At 37.1% G+C, this 17,720-nt stretch overlaps 1 protein-coding gene and 2 long non-coding RNA genes across 4 annotated transcripts in view; 2 read left to right on the forward strand and 1 right to left on the reverse strand.

Moving 5' to 3' along the window:
• The window catches only part of LOC106730503, a 311,014-nt gene that overhangs the window by 141,035 nt on the left and 152,259 nt on the right, over positions 1–17,720 (reverse strand). The gene's annotated exons all lie outside the window — the stretch shown is intronic.
• Positions 2,936–6,865, forward strand: LOC116662694. Its single transcript, XR_004318689.1, has 3 exons — positions 2,936–2,998; positions 3,119–3,208; positions 5,962–6,865. It is a non-coding gene; the product is annotated as an uncharacterized LOC116662694 (long non-coding RNA).
• Positions 14,109–17,720, forward strand: part of CCDC192 (coiled-coil domain containing 192) — a 175,481-nt gene continuing 171,869 nt past the window's right edge. The window contains 1 exon segment of the mRNA XM_032476631.1: positions 14,109–14,377. Coding sequence (XP_032332522.1) covers positions 14,259–14,377 — 119 coding nt within the window. The 5' untranslated portion in view covers positions 14,109–14,258.

Consider the following 17,720-nt stretch of genomic DNA (forward strand, 5'->3'; position numbering starts at 1 on the left):
ATTTATTTCCTTATTTAGCTAATCAAAATCTTCAGGGCTAGTCTCCCAGTGAGTTATTCCTCCAGAATAGCCAGGTTAAGGAGAAACCTGATAGTTAATTTACAGTTCCCCTTTGATTGATGATACTTGTGTGTACACAGAATTTGGAGAATTTTTCTTTTTTAAGTATAATTTGCCAGGAAGACTTGGAACATATTCATTTATCAATAGAAGCAGCTAATACATTCAGAATGAAAGGATCTTATGATGCTATACTTTTAAAATTAACATATATTATGATAAAAGCTGAGAACATTATCATATAGGGATATAGGAAGAAATTATATTAAGGATTATTTGGAAATAGTTTCATTATGTTTTGTCATTATAAAATATAACTATGCTCAAAGCAAAAAAAAAAAACTGAAAAATACAGAAGACCATAAAAAATAAAATAAAGATAATCTATAATCCCACAACTCAAAGGTAATCACTCTTAATATTTTGATAAATATCCTTTCAGATTTTCTCTTCTGAAACCATGGGAAAAAAAAACACGCCAGCACATACACATATAATTCTACCTGGATAATTCTACACAGATACGTATCACTGCAATGACATCCTGGTACATAAATCTTTGTGCTTTGGCTTAATTATTTCTGGAAAATAAGTACCTAGAACTACTACTGATAAGCTAAAAGGTATGCAAATCTTGATATTACCAGAATGCCTTCAGAAATGTTTAACCCCACAAGCAGGTTATAAAGTACCTATTTATCCTTACCAAAAATGGGTACTATTAAATATTTAATCTTTTCCAATTTTACACACAAAAATAATTATTTTAATTTGTATTTTTGTATAGCTATTTTACATTTTAATTTTTCTTTCAGGTTTTAAAAAATATTTTAAAATGAGGTTGTTTAAATGGCTCTTATTTTCCTCTTTTGTCAAAAAGTATATTTTTACTTCTTATAAATATTTAAGCCCTTATTTAAATAATTTTCAAAATGCATTAGTATGGTAGGCAGCTGCAGGATGGCTCCCAAGGACCCCAGACACCTGGTATTTACAACCCTTTGAAATCCCCTCCCCCTTACATGTGAGCTGTCCTGTGACTCCCCTTTTTGTACTGCCAGTAGAATACGGCAACAGGAATGGAAAGTCACTTCCATGATCAGGCAGTAAAACACCGTGACTTTCATCTTGCGAGCAGATTCTCCTTGTTGCCATCTTGGAGGCGTGCTCTGATGAAACTAACTGCCACGTGGGAAAGCCCACCTGCCAAGGAGCCTGGGGTAGGCTCTGGCCAAGAGCCAGCAAGGAACTGATGCTCTCAGTCCAACAGCCCATGAGGAGGTGGAATCTACCAACAACCATGCGGACTTCGGAGTAGATCTTTTCCCAGCTGCATCTTCAGATGAGACCCCGGGCCTGGCTGACACCTTGATTACAGCCATAACTGGACCCATTCCACTACTGTACTGTCTCCCAGTGAGACTCCCTCTGTGGCATATTCTGTCTCCAGAGTTTCCAATGAAGACTTTTCAAGGTACAAAACTGTGATGTTAACATATCATATCTTCGAATACAGAGCAAATATTTATTTTGAAATTCTCATACAAATGAGTTATCATATCCTATAGGGCAATGTGTGGATTTTAGAATGGCCTGAAGAAATTTGGTCTCAGGCGTGTTTACTTTTGACAAAGAAAGTTAATGACAGCTCCCGTGTCTGTGCTTGTTATTTTTGTTAAAGAACTGATTGGATATCCACTCAACATTTTACTTTTCAACTAGCATTGGGATTCTTAAGGACACTACTTCGATTTCACAATAAAGATTGGAAATTCTATAGCAATGTATTTATAGGTACTTGTATTTATATAGATTTGAGTATCTACTTATATATATATGCCCAAACTTGGCTAGATTCTGTGAAAGATTAAAAAAAATGAAGAGCTTACTTTTTGATAGTGGGATGTATAATTTCTCCAGAAAATGTTTATTGTGGAGGGCTGAATATTGTACAAAGGCACATTCATTCTGACTCCATTTGAGGACACCTCTGTTGCCTCCTCTAGAAAAATATTGGTCCCTTAGCATTTCTGTGTTAATGTGAGTGAAAATGTTTAAAAACTTATGAGCATTTTGCTAATGTAAGTAATTTGCCTAAGAATGTGTCATATGGCCCCCTGCTTATGAGGAAGAAATTATAATTTAGGGGACTAGAGAAGGCCATTCTTCCCTTTCCACACTGCCTCCGCCTCCTTGACTCCTTGACTTTTGCCTTCATCACTTTAAATGCCACCTCAGGAGATTCCTTTGGTAGGGATGAGGGTAACATTATTTTCTTCGACTTATTTAAATGTTTATTATTATGAAAACTAGAGGAGAAATTTAATAACAGATTTTATTCACACATTCACAAAGTGAAAGGTTTTCACAGAATGATGAATTCAGTAGTCAACAAAGTAAGTTTATGTTTTTATCCATCAAGTCTTTTTTTTTCTCACACAAAAGGAGGTGACAACCTAAGAGTTTGAAGAGTTAGTGGTAGACTGAAGCAGGCTGAGGGAGAGCCCAGAATAGAGAGAGGGATGGAGAAGTGGAAACACATCACCTCATTCACAACTGACCCTGATCAAGCCATGTTTGAGGGACCACTACACCTTCTGTTTTAAATAAAACAGAGTAGTTGCTTCCTTTCTGCCCGAAGACAGATTCCTTCTTCTTATTACCATATTATGTCATCTTATTTTGATTAGTTAAGAGAAGTCCAGTAATCTGTGTTAAAGGTTAAGAGAGTTCCTAGCCTCGGCAATTCAAAGGAAATAAAACGTCTGATGCCTCCCTTAAAGGAGTTGAGAGATTGTTCTACTTTTAGATATGAGCCACAAGCACAAGGGGAAAGACAGCTGTCAATGGAAAGTTCAACAGAATAAACATCTCATAGGAAGATGGAGATTGATCCACTAGGAGTAGCCTCAGCCCTCACTCACAGAGCACTTAACTAGTAAGGCAATAATTCAACATAAGAGAAATGCCTTATAGTGTTTTCCTCAAGGAGTGATTAATATCTCAGAAGGGACATCTCTGGGTTTCACCTCGACCTTCTCCATTTGGTGACTTTCAGAACGACCAGCTATGCCATACACTTATGATGGAGAGAGAGGACATGATTTGGAATCAGGACATTTGGATACCACCCAGCACTTCTACCTATGTGAGTAATTCACGACATCTCTCCAAGCCTCAGTTTCCTTATTAGCAACAGTGTCACCATGTTGTTTAGAAATCCACTGAGATTTAAAAAAAAAAAAAAAAGGGTGAAATATATTGTTCTACACATCATGCTCCTGATTTTTATTGCTACAGGAGTGTATAAATTTCAGACCATTCCAAAAGAAGCAACATGACTCAGCTATTCAAACACAGATGCTGTGACAGAAACCTAACTGCCACTCATAAGCTGCATGAAGGATTCATATCTTCATTCTATTCGTTAAGGATACATCCAAAGATATGTCTGGCACAGAGGATCCCTGGAAGGTTTTTTTGTTTTTTTCAGTTGACATGAGAAAAGATCACTGAGTTTCATTATGTAAATTTTAAAAATGAAAAGAATTCAACTAAAATTATTTTTTCTAAAACTATGTATTTTTAAACTCTACCCCCCAAACAAAGTAAGTCTGAACAGTTGTTTATATAAATAAGAACCCGTTTTGATGACATGAGTTTCAAGAGAAACCAGCCCTTGAATTAAGTTGCCAATGCCTTTTGCATTCAACATAAAGTGGATGCAAAAAGAAAGGGGAGTCTGAGGTTATGCTAACTAATACTCGTTCTTGAAAGATGCGAGGCACCAAGATGGGAAGGAAGGGGAATCATACTGACCTCTCCAGTTTCCAGAAGTAAATACCGTGATTGCTAGGCCTCTGATTAATATTCAGTGGATGAATCTGACCTAAAAATATCCATGATAATATTCTGAATGGTGGTAGGCTGAAGGAAATGCATGCTAACACAGCAGTGAAGAGTATGGATTTCAGTAACAAAAAGACATATATTCGAATTTCAGGCCCTCTTGTTACTAGCTGTGAAATCTTGGGTAAGTTATTTAAGTTCTGCAAGTCCTGGTTTCTTTATATGGGAAATGGCAATAATCTTAACAATTGTCACCAGAGTTAAAATGAAATAATGTAAACAGAACTCAGTCTGGCACATTATAAGATCTCAATAAATGATAGCTCTGCTTACAATGTTATTGTTTATGCACTCTTAAATTATGCATAAAAGTGGAGATGTAATACATTTTAATGATATTCCTAAGGTTCTGAGTGCATTCGTCCTCATAATCAACAGACATATACATTATAGCAGCATTTTTTTCTCTTATGTGGGTATATTTTCTTTTGCAAAACAAAATAAATCAATATTTTGTAAATCAAATTATGTGTGATAATGAGAGATGGGCATTACACTAAAGAAACAATTTTTAAACTGTGCTGAAACAGAGTCTTTTGAAAATCTGAGAACCACTATACATCCTCTTTTCTAGTCCAAATGCACAATCTCCATGTACAATTAAAAAGGCACATAGATCTCCTCTAAAAAATAAGCTGAGGTTTTTAATGAAGTGAATAAACATTCAATACTGCAAATAAACCAATCCTTAATTTATCTGCTGTAGAAGCTTAAATGTTCATATAGTGACATTTAATAAAGTACCCTCTATAGACTACTGTGTTTTTTTTAATGTGGTCTGAAACATAGTCATATGGCATGATGTTTGCCAGAAAAAATCATTTTTACCCCAGGCTTATTAACAATGCTGTATCTAGCAGTTCTGTATCCAGTGAACAGTCACTGGTGTACCATTAATACTAGTGTCAGGGGGTAATACTGAATCATACAATCTGATTAATACTTTTCTTTTATGCTGTTTCAGTACCACAGAGCTAGCAAACAGTATTTTTTTTCCAGAACAGTTTTTTAAACTTTGTATTTTCAATAAGTATCTTTTAGAAACTTCTATAAAGTAATTATTTTCCTAGCATATTATATCTAATGGGAGTAATTGAACACTTGAATCTTAAAATCAATCAGTAAGGTGACAAGTTTACCATGGAATACTTGGCTTCGCTCCTGCACTCAATACTATATTAAAGCTAATGTAATGCAGTGTTTCAATATTTGAAAATAACAGATGGTTAATAGACTTTAGAGACTTCCTTGCCAGCAAAAATTGGTATTTCTACTAATGAAAATAGATCACAACACCTTCTGAATATATGTTTAAAGACAAGTTTTGAGAGATACAAAAAAAATCTTGAGGACATATAGTTTAGCTATCAGTTAATCTTTAAACTGTGATTTTTGAAGTTGTAAATTAACTAGGGAAATATCTTACTTTAAGGAGAGGTTGTCAACCTAGGATAAGCTACAGCACCATCTCAATTTGTGGTTCTAATCTCGTTTACATTTGCATCTTCAATGAGTGAAGACTGACTATTTGCTTCATTTTTTTCCATAAGCAAAATTCATGAAATCTTAATGTGAGATTTATGATTTTTTAAAAATGTCATTAGGTAACTCAAGAGGCAAATGAAAGTAGTTTTCGTGGGTTAAGTGAGCAACCACCACCGCTGGCAGGGGTTTTGTTTGGTTGCTGATCTGCTGCATCTGCCATGTGTGAAATGACAGGCAGATCATTCAGGAAATTCAATACACCTACAGAGAGAAGCCAAACATGACAGCTTATTTTGGGAACTGTTCTATCAGGAGGATACACTGGTTCTTGGAGCAGTCTCATAAAGCCTCTCTTTCATCACGCTGTGTCTCGATTAAAGGGACAACTGATGTCTACTGCATAGAGAATGGATTTCTCTTGACAAGGTTGTCTTATTCTTGTCAATGTTTTTCCTATCGCAAGAAAAATATCTTACTGTTAAATATTTGCTTATTGTCTGTTTCCAGCAACACAGATTGAAAGACGACTCCTGGAAGGCTGGGCACAGTCATCTCATAAATTACAAACAGTTGATCCTCATAATTATGTATATGGCATTTTTATCTTGTGAACAACATACTTCTGAAGATGGAGGGATGGGACTATAACAACTATTTCTTTACTTTTTTCATTTGTAAGTTTTACATTTGTGATACAGTTCGCCAAAATTTATTTAGTAACTAAAATTTACAAATCAACTTAGAAACCATTGCATTTTTACCAGAGCCTTTAAATGATAGCAAATTATGGTATATTTATTCATTGTAGCTAAAAATTAAGAATGACACTTGTTAAGGCACTTAGTCATGCTTTTTATCTTCCATTCTCTTGAATTTTCTTTCTTTTACCTATAATTTCTACTCAATCTTGGGATTTACTGTTCATGTAACTTCCTTCACTAATGCAAGTCAGAATGGCCAAAATAATCCTCTGTGAATAAGTAACAAGTATGATTTATTGAAAGTGGCGAGCTGGCTCCATCTTACCAGTTTCTGGGACTTAACAGTCTTGCTGAATGTAATGAGATTCAGGAAGCATCTCACACACCTTCTCACAGAATAATAAAATAATAATCAATGTCTTACAAGGACAAGCAACAACTCGCTGGTTGAGGTGTGCCTGGTAGATGGTGAGCTTTGCCCGTGTGGTACAGGTTGGGTGTTCCTAATCAACACTAACAACACTGACAAAACTGTTCACCTTTTTGAATTGCTCTATTTAAATTTTTTCCTTATTTTTGATCTGTCACATGTTAAACCTCTCCAAGATCACATTTCTTCTCTTTTGTTTAGATTGCAGTTAATAATTCTTTTCTTCCCTAAAACAATAAATACATTTCTTAATACTTTTTAGTTGTTTAAGATTAACTCATCTTTTAAATAATTTCCATATGTTGTCTATGAAACAAATGCAGTCCTGTGCTGAAGTAGATTCTAAGAGGAATCATTTCCCCACCAGGCTGACAGCTCACGATGATTAATACTTCTAGGACAGCGAAACGTCCCCTGCATTGAATAAGTACAGATGGTGCTGAATGTCTTTTCTACTTGTTGTTTACTTTCAACTCACATTCACATCAAGTTCCAAGGTGGTGTCTTCTTGGTGAAGGATAACGATAAAGATGTGGTTTACAGGTTAATGATACGACTTGTCAGTCATGTTCAGGCTCTGGGAAATGGAGGTGAGAACTCTCTCCTGTCACTCAGTGGCTCAGTCTTAGCCTTCTGTAAGGAAAATGTGTGTATTTCTCTCCTAACTCTGTTCTTGCCTGTCTTTATCCCAATTCTGAGTCTACTGAGCTTTCCCCCAACGTCTGTGTACTTCAGGAAGGGTATAAAACCCTCTGAAAACCATTGTCCATTTTGCAAACAACACACACAGACACACACAGACACACACACACACACACACACTTTCAGTGCTCAGGAGAGTGCTTGGCAGAGAGTACAGTATTCAGTCAAGTGAATGAATTCAATGAATAGAAAAAAAGGAATAACTCATGAAACAAACTACACTGAAATATGAAGGAAGATTTTTCAGTGCATTTTTGAACTGATCAGGATGTTCTGTTGCTGGTTCTGTGAAGGTAAAGATGAAGTTCTCTCACCCTCAGAATAGAGAGATTAATGATGAATTACTGTATTCTGTTGATTCTTATTTTGTAGTTGGCTTTATTCCTTTGATAACTATGTAACTTTAAAAAGCTAAAGATCTAATCTGTTCTTAGAAACAATAATTAGCACATATATGAAAACTAAAAAAAAGTAGTATACTGTATATATGTATTTACATGCAATATAATGTGTATGTGCAGTCGAACTGTAATAATTCTATATAATAAAACTCAAAAAGGGGAAAGAAAGAATAGAGATATTAAAATGGATATCTTTTCTAAGTTAAATAAATACATCATTAGACATAAAAATTTCAAAATAACTTCTAAGCTATAGCTACAAGGTGATTGGTAATTTCATGAATGCAGTAAGATTAGTGAGTATAATGTATTTTAAATAGAAATATTACATTTTGAAGATAAATTATATATAAACTACTAGCACTTACATGGCAACACCTTATGTTAGTAAAATATGATTATTACTATTTCTATCATAAAGTAATTAAATAATGCATAGGTGAATTATATACAGATTATATGCAAATGTAGGCATGCACTGGATAGTGTTAGACTCTCAAGTGTATTTCATCCTTCCCTACTATGTAGTAGCCATGGGATTTAAATGGCTTTGATCCCACTCCCAGTCCTGAGGGGGAAGGGTTCTCATGGATCCTTTCCCACTGCCACAGTAGTTTAGGGGTGGGCATATATTTCAGAGTTAAGTCAACCAGCATTCCCCCAGATGAAGTGATTCAGCTATTTAGGATCACCCAATTAGAACAAAACATAGGACTTTTTTCCTAAGGCCATGGAAGGCAACCCTCTACCTCTAGCCATGAACAAAGTCACCCGCAGTCACATTTACTACTGGCAGCCTTTCTATGCCCACAAGGAAAGCAAGCCTTCAGAAGAAGCCAACACTGTTGGCAGAAGACTGGCAAGAAGGAAAGACACTATGCACTGATAACATCACTGATTAACCTTGAAGAACCTCTAATCTCTAGACCTTCTACTCACGAGACAGCAAATTCCCTTATGAATTAACTGTGAGTTGCCTTTTCTGTTACTTGTAACTGAAAAGTCTTCACAATACAATATCCACCAAAACGTGTTCACTCATTTGGCCATGAGCCACGAAAAACTTCCAGAGGGAAAGATGACTTTTCTGAGAAATGGCTTCTTAGAATTCTCTACTGTCACCTTGTTTGGTTTTACTTATTTGAGATTAGATTCTTTATCGGAAGTGTAAGAAAATTATTAAAGAAGTAAAAACATAACATTTGGATAACTTATATTTAATTTTACAGCTAACAAATCTCTAAGAAACTTTAATAAAGACACAATTACAGACACAAAGGGCATGGACTCTACAGAGCCCACTGCCACAAAACTCTGGGAAAAACATGAAGACGCTTTTAAAATGCATTAACCGAAAAGAGAAACTTCTCAGTGAATATACCAGTCTAACAAATATGTCTTGGAACCATTACTATTTTGAACTATGTCTGTTCCAATATATTGCATTGTGATAAAAACATACATAATAATAAATATTTTTAAGTGAATGAATGACTTATTTTCAAGAGGTGAATAACCATAAAGGAACAATAAGTCAATCACAGAAGAAACACAAGTATGTCCTCAATAGTACAGTATAACATTTTAAGGAAAACAGTGGATGTAAGCAAAAGGTGGATGGGATTGTGCTGTAGGCTGAACAATTAGGTTTCTTGGATAAAAACCAACAATAATATGAAAAATACAAGTGCATGAATTAGGCTTTTATTGATTCAAAGCAACAGAAACCAACTCTGGCTCAGAAAAGAAAATGGGATTTAACTTGCGGTATATTAGAGCTCAGGAAATTAGCAGGTTGCAGTTAGGGTTGGTCAGGAATGGGCAGAAATCAAGGCCATTCCAGAGACTTAAGAGGTAAGACTCATAAAAGGGACAATTCAGGTCAGGATGCAGCTATTTAAGGAAGGTGACATGATGGAGGTGGGTAGTGACCTAAAGGAAAGCCATTTCAGTGGAGACTATGAATGGTTGGAGAAGACTGAAGAGAAATGGAAAAATAAGCAACTTTTTGGGATGAATTTTCCTGTGAAGGGGAGCACAGAAAGGCATGAGGTCAGAGAGGTCTTAAAACTGCTATTTATCTATTCTATATATATCAGTTAGTATAAACAACAAGTTCCTACTGGATAGCACAGGGAGCTATATTAGATATCTTATAGTAACTTATGGTGAAAAAGAATATGAAAACAAATACATGTACGTTCATGTATGAATGAAGCATTGTGCTGTACACCAGAAATTGACACACTGTAAAATGACTATACTTCAATAAAAAAAAATGTATATACAAGAAAAGATGTATGTACTGAATGTTCACAGCAGCATTATTTACAATAGCCAAGATAGGGAAGCAACCTAAGTGTCCATCAACAGATGAATGGATAAAGAAGATGTGATATGTATGTTAAAAAAAGCCATAAAAAAGAATGAAACTCTGCTAACTGCAATAATGTGGATGGACCTAGAGGATATTATGCTTAGTGAAATAAGTCAGACAGAGAAAAACAAATACTCTGTTTATCACTTATACGTGGAATCTAAAAAATAAAACAAACAAATGTATGTAACAAAACAGAAAAAGACTCACAGATATAGAGATCAAACTAGTGATTACCAGTGGGAAGAGGGAAGGTAGGAGAGGCAAGATAGGGATATGGGATTAAGAGATACAAGCTACTATGTATAAAATAAATAAGCAACAAGGGTACATTGTATAGCACAGGGAAATATAGCCATTATTTTGTAGTAACTTTAAATGGAGTATAATCTATAAAATATTGAATTACTGTTGTACACCAGAAACTAACATAATATGTTAAATCAAGTATATGACAATAAAAAAAAACCTACTACTTAGCATGTAGCCCTATGACCACTGAACCACCGGCTAGAATGCTCTTCCCTGCAAGGCCCCTCGGCTGGCTCCCTCTCATCCTTCATGTCTTGGTTGTCTGCTGCCTCCTGCTCCTGGTTGTATATCCTTGTTTCATTCTCTCTGTAGCACTTGTCCCTGTCTGAAATGATCTTCTTCATTCCTTTGATCACCTCCACTAACTAAAGCATGAAATTCCTAAGAGCAGCAGCTTTGTCCTGCTTACCCCTGTATCACCAGCATTCAGAAAAATACCTTTCATGTAGCAGAGCTTCAATAAATATTTGTGAGAAAAATAAATGGGCAAATGGGTAGGTGGGACTTCAACTGTTTATTTTATTCTATCAAGTGTTTGAGATTCAAAGTCCCAGGATCCAGATGCTGAAGAGCCAAGTTCAGATGCTATGCAGTCCTGTGTCTAGACAGTGTTTGTCCCACCCTGGGTTATATGATGGGGCTGAGAATGTGAATTTATTTTCTCTTCAAACTGACTATAAGGGGGAGGAGACAATTCCTGCAGGGAAATAAAGGACTATTTGGGATCCCCAAATGACAAATGCTCATGTACCACTCAACCGTAAGGTGAGAAAAGGAATATTTACTTCCTGTCCTTTAAAAAAGCCGTAAGTGGTACGTGTTGGGGGGACTTATAGCTCAGTGGTAGAGTGCATGCTTAGCATGTACAAGGTCCTTGGTTCAATCCCCAGTACCTCCTTTAATAAATAAATAAACCTAATTACCTATCCCCCTAAAAAAAATAACAATAAAAACAGAAAAGCCATAAATGAAAAGTTTACATTCCTGGTCATCAGTTAACAGTTCTCAATTTCTCTCCTGTTTCCTGATGAAAGACTTTAGGACCAAAGGGTAGGCAAGTCTCTCTGCTCACAAAGATAAACATTCTTCTCCATTAAAACAAGCTGGAAGTCTGGAGATAATTAGACCCACTGTGTCAAGCAATCAGCAACCCAGGGAAGAGGTCACAAAAAACAATGACAAGAGAGCTGGCTAATTCTTGAGAGAAACAGAAGGAAAGCTGTTGCAATCAGTTGAAAGATGTCTGGGTTGTTATGGTTCACGGACTGAGCAGTCCATGTACTTGTTTGCGTGATGTTATCGTGGTTTCTCTCTCACCTCCACCCACTCCCCTTATCCTCCCCTAGCTCAGACACACCCTGACTCCCAGTCACGGGGCGCGATCACCTTGTATCCATTACAATGAGGGCACAGTGAATGTCCCTAGGTCAACTCTGTGCAAAGCAGTCTGTGGTCTCCACAGGATTGTACCTCCACAGGAGGAATACCTATGAATTACTTCTCTTTGCTTTCAGTCATTTATTTTTTTCGATGTTTGGGATCTTTTAAGTTAGAAGAGCCCTTCAGAAATCCAAGACCTGCTTCATTTACTCTTTTTTCAATAGAACATTCACGGCTACTAGAATGATAACCTTGATAGGAGGATCAGCTCCAAAAGAACAGAGACAGTATCAATTTGATTCACACCTAGCACCATGCCTAGTGCACAGTGGGTTTTCAATATTTGGGGAATGAGCGTAGGTACAATTGAAAGTGAGTGGACAGATAAAAACCAAAGAGCTCTTCCCAAGCAGAGACTCTAAAAACCTCCACAGTAGCATTTTCTTCTTTCCTCAGCTGTTCTGCTTCATTGTAAATCTACTATCAGTTCTGTCTTGCCCTCTCCTCATTGTATATTTCATCTTCTCCCTTCCTTTTTGGTCTTATTTCTTACCTTGTATCTGATCTCACCAAAGTATAATGAGACATACTGATAAGCATTAGCCTGAGATCACATAAAGTATGTCTACCCCTTAAGATTCCTCCTTGCTATAAGCAGATATATGATGTCTGACTCTAAGAAAAGATGCATTTCTGACAGACCACAGGTTTTCAAACTGTGCATAGTATCCCTGATGAGCTCACAGGGTAATGGTGAAAGTGCCAATAATTTATATACATTTCTAGAAATTTTGTTATAACAGCCCCTCTTCCCTCTAGACTAGAGGGAAAATTTGTAGTTTTTCTCAAAATTCAGTCCAACTTTTAAAAAACAGGATCATTTCAATGACTTTCATTAATAAGTACTTTCCTTTAACTTAATCATAAAAGAATACTGCCACTTATTTCATTACTTAGACTGTTCAGTCAAAAATTCTGTAGAACAATGTGGCTTTAATAAACCTATTAATTTCTTCACCACCTCCTTCTGAAATCCTTCTCTATAGCATTCATTTAAGAAGGAGTAACAGTGGAAAAGTCACTTTGTTTTTCAAGGACTTTCTGAAAGTCTGGTTTTGGTACCAGATGTATCTTTCCGCCTCTTTTTGATCAGTGAGATGTAAGATAAGATTAATAAGCATTATAAATAATTAGTGCTTACACTGCCTTTCATCAGTCATTATTGAGATGACCTTCTTTTCATAAATTGTTATGAACCAACTACATCTGCACATTCCTCTAAAAGGCACTGAAGTATAATCCACTCTGTGTGGTTTTAATAAGATGGGCTAAGGAAACAGAAGAGAATGTTAAAGCTGGAAGGGATGACAGAAACAATTCAAGTGATAATTTTATACACTAAAAAAAAAAAACTAAGTCATAGAAAAGTAAGATGATTTTCTGAATTCCACACAGGCTGCCAACTAGATGCAAGGTCAATACTGCAATCTTTGTCACTCCACACCTACCTAGCTCATGCTGATCTTTCCGCCCAGAACACCAACTGCTCAACAGTTCGTAACTTTACTCGCTGGGCTGTTTTACCAAGGATCTTGGTTCTAATGGAGAAGTAACTGCTAATGACACTCTCTAATTGATAAGTTTCGACTCTTCCTACTACTACTGTAGTTATTTGGTCTATATGCTCCATCCTTAGAAACAAATGCTGTGATAAGAAACATTTCTGTCCTACCAAACTAATTCATTTGGGGATAGGCTGTGTGATTAGGTTTGGGTGAGCCCAGGACATAAGAGATTAAAACCCAGGAGTAAGTCTGATCTGTAGACTGCAAAGGTCCTACATTAACTTCCTGCCAGAGGGGCAAGCTGACCTGGGTCCACAAATGCATCCAGGGAGAGATGTACCAACTGGCTGGGAGACAGTGGCTGGTATTTTTTGGACAAACAAGGAAGAAGGAGCAGAGGCTGCAGATGCTTTGGGACAATGAGCAAAAAGCCAGCTAACATACACAATTTATCACTTCTGAAATCCTGGGACAGGAAAGGAGCCTTAATTAGGATGTAGCCAGGTGGGGTCTTTTGCTTGGGGTCTGTGGGTCCCACAAAACGAAGATTATCATAAGGGGAGGTGGTTTTGTGGCAAAAATCTTTGCTAACCTGTAAACCAAACCATTTCAATGTGTGCACCCATCTCAGACAAGCAGTATGATTGTTTCCTTAGCACTGGTTCTGGATGTAAACATGCCGTGGTTTGAGCCCTGAACACAAAACCACTGCTTCTGGCCCACTCTGAACGCATTTTCCAGAAATGATGAATATGCAGTGATTCTTCACCTATACTCATGCCTGGATCTGATTTGTGAGATGTTTTAAGAGGTTACTGTGGCTTTGTAATTGAGATTTTTTTCCTCTGGGAAGTTAACGGTCCTTTCCACAGCCATTACTGTTGCCTAGCAACAGGGAACAGCAGAGCAGTAACAGGGATTCTAAACTTCCAAGGAATGGGGATAGTCGATGTCTGTCCCATGGACAGGGTACCTCAGTGGGCCTGAGTTGAGATGGGAGAATGTTATAGCAGGACATCTGCGGCCCCAGGGTCTGAAACCCCAGAGAGAAGCAGGTGAGTTCCTAGCTCCTTCTGTTCCAAAAGAATTCATGGGAATTTCTAGGGAAAGTAGCCTTCACTTAGTGCTTCAAAGATAACCTTTCCTTCATGTCTGGAGAAAACATCAGACAGGCTTTTTCTCCCTTCCTGGAGAATAACCCCTTTCTCTGAGTACCGTTGTCTTCCCAGATCGTAGGGCAGGGTCTAACATGCTGTATGTGTTCAATTAAATATTTGTTGAATGAATAAATGTCCCTCACTTGCTCTTCTCAAAATCACATACTTAACCCAACATTTTTTTTTTTTTTTTTACTTGTGTGGTAAAGGGGGCTGAGTTAGCCCTTTTTCAGGACTGCTGTAATAAAATGTCACCTTCACAGCCCCCTTGTCAGGAGATATACACAAAAGAAGCCAGGTCCCTCCAGCTCTCCTTAAATAAGAACAGAAACCAACTCTGGCTACAAATACGGAAGTATAGTTCACCTTTAGAACTGATCTATATTTAATTACTGGAAACTTTACATGTTGACACAATACTCATTTCCCCTTAAAAATGGGGAAATAACTTCCCTTGAGAATTTTCTTTTAAACCTTGAATGAGAGATGCCCATAACTCCTTTGTAGAAAGAGCTGGATCCTGGAAGGTGGTGTCCTTGGGATACGTACACATGTAACTGTTGTTCTGCTTTGTTAAAGTTGAAAATGTATTTTCATTACATGAAATGTGTGGGCCTTGTTTTTACTGGCTGGTAAGCTTGGGTCTATGATCCACAGATGATGTGGGAAATTCACAAATCCCCTCAATTTTTATGAGAAATGTTTCGATCTGCAAAGGAGTCCGGCACCCTCAAATATTAACAGTCTTTGGGAGGAAGGAAGTTTTTTGTCTGTTAAAGAAAATAAAAATTTAGTAAACGGTCTCTTTCTTTTCATTTCTCTGAACACAGCACCTAAAAAGACAATAGGTCAATGTGCTGACAACTGGAGAGGTGAACGTAATGTTACCAAAGGGAGGAAAAATGGCCTGTGATTAACAACTTTTAAATGAGTAGCCCAGGGCACCACCAGCAGGGAAGCCAAGTGGAAAGCAGGACTTGCTCTCCCTGTACATCACTGGTGTTTCTTCTCCTGGCGCATGGAGCTGGTGCTTTGTGCAAACACAGAGCAGGGCTCTGATGCAGGAGAGAGTGGAGGACCGTGCTGCCTCGCTTCACCTTTAGATGGGTTCAACTCAGCTCCTTCACTTCTAAGCAGGAACAAACCTGTGCTATGTGCCTGCCTGCCTGCCCTACTTTTCTCTCCTCCTCTCTCTCCTCTTGCCCTTGAGACAGACCTTCGCCTTAGTTATATAAACCAAATGGGAACTTGGGCCTATGCTGTCTAAGCCGGGGAGGGTTAGACCTTGGATGCAATTAATCTAGGGGAATAAAAAAGCACTTTCCCAGGAAATCCTCTCCTAGAAGAATCCAGTGCTCAATAGCTGTATTTTCACACCAATTTTATTAAAATCACTTATTCACATGGACTGACTGGTGACTAATTACTACTCCCCCATAAACAGCACAGAGTAGAAAGTTGTGAGAACAGATACACAGATGTTCCACTGAAAGGAAGGAAATATTTATGTTATCGTTAAATACTGAAAACAGCAACTGTAAGGCTTAGACGTCACAGTGTTACTCCCTGCCAATAGAAATTTAAAGATTTTTTTCAGCTTTTCCATGGGCGCTGAAGTAAGAAAACACTGCAATAAAAACAAGCTTCATAAATACATTTGTTAATTCTAATTTGTTTTCTCTCAAGGCTAATAGGCTTTCTAAAGCTTTTGTTCCCTCAATTACGGTACAACACGACTTGTACTGTGTATGCTGAGTTACTATGGTTACTCTGAGGCCATGACTCATGACCTTTAAATATTATTGTCAGGCAGCCAAAGCTCCTTCGGTTTTAAACTAGTAGGTTTGTTTCAGGCATTATTTAAAAAAAAAAAAAAAAGGTTCAGCTTCAAAAAGTACTTTCTCTTACGTATTTGTGGCACATCTGAACGTGCAAATGTATTATACTCAGAATGGTTTTGTTTGTTTGGTTTCATTCAATGACCAAGTATTAATTTCTGGACAAGGTATACATACTCCTTGTCTTCTAGGAGATGTCACTGAGAAAGGCTAAAACATAGGTAGACAAATAATCGTATACATCATGAGAGCTAGTAAGGGCTATACAAGACAGACATCCAAAAACTGCTTGTGGACACAGAGGCAAAAACTAGCTGCGACCCACTGGACCAAAGAGACTCCAGAGAAAGGCAGCCTTTGAGTCACGGTGTAAATAGGTAGGAGTTTAACAAACAGACAAGAGAGCAAGAGCACTCTAGTCAAAGGAAACAAATGAAGAAAAAGATAAACAAGTACCCTGACACTATAGGGTAGTGGAGTTTGGTGACCATGCCAATTTTGTGAGATGCACTGATAGAAGATCAATCAGTTAGAAGGTTAGAGGGGCCGGCTTATCAAGATCCTTCAAAACCATTTGTTGTTTTGCTCAGTAACTGCGATGATCAAAAGTTTGTTTTCCATTTCATGATAAAGAGGTACTCTCAAGTAGAAAGCACCAAAATACTGCACCTTGCTGATTTAGATATGATGCAAGAAAAGCAATTACATCTCTCAGAACCCCAGTGTGTCCTTCCACTAAGTGGGAATTTAATTAATTTTGTTCAGTACTCCCTGATTACTTTGTGAACCTTTTAAATGGTTTTAAATTTTTTGAAAAGTGAAAGACATGTACAGAAATATGGATATAAAATAATACATTCATTAGAGAGATGGTAAAATAGAAAATAATCGTACCTCGGTATTTTAAATAAGACTTACTGGTTGTAACAGGAGAATGAGACTTATTAAGATTGAGGTTTATTAAATCATCCATTTATTTATTTATTCAACAAATATTTATTGACTATCCTAACCCTCTTCAAGATGCTAAGGATGGAGTAACAAAATAATAGCAGAAAAATTCCCCATCTTCGAGGAATTTATATTTTCAGTTGGGGGGAAACAATACATATAATAAATAAGCAAATTATATAATATGTTAGAAAGTGGCAAGTACTGCAGAGAAAAATCAAACAAGGTGATGAGGAGGGGCATAGAGGTGAGGAATTCAATTTTAAGTGAGGGACATGTGGTAGGTTTCCCTGAGAAAGGGATATCTGAGTAAAGACAAGAAGGAAATGGGAAAGTGCCTGGTGGACAAGTATGGATGAAGTGTTCCTGGCGGAGGTGACTGACGAACAATGAGGAGGCTAGTGTGACCTGGGGAGGAGAGATGCAGAAGGAGAATATGAGATGAATTCAGG

This window comes from Camelus ferus, chromosome 3 (genome assembly GCF_009834535.1).
Source record: "Camelus ferus isolate YT-003-E chromosome 3, BCGSAC_Cfer_1.0, whole genome shotgun sequence".
NCBI classification, from domain to species: domain Eukaryota; kingdom Metazoa; phylum Chordata; class Mammalia; order Artiodactyla; family Camelidae; genus Camelus; species Camelus ferus.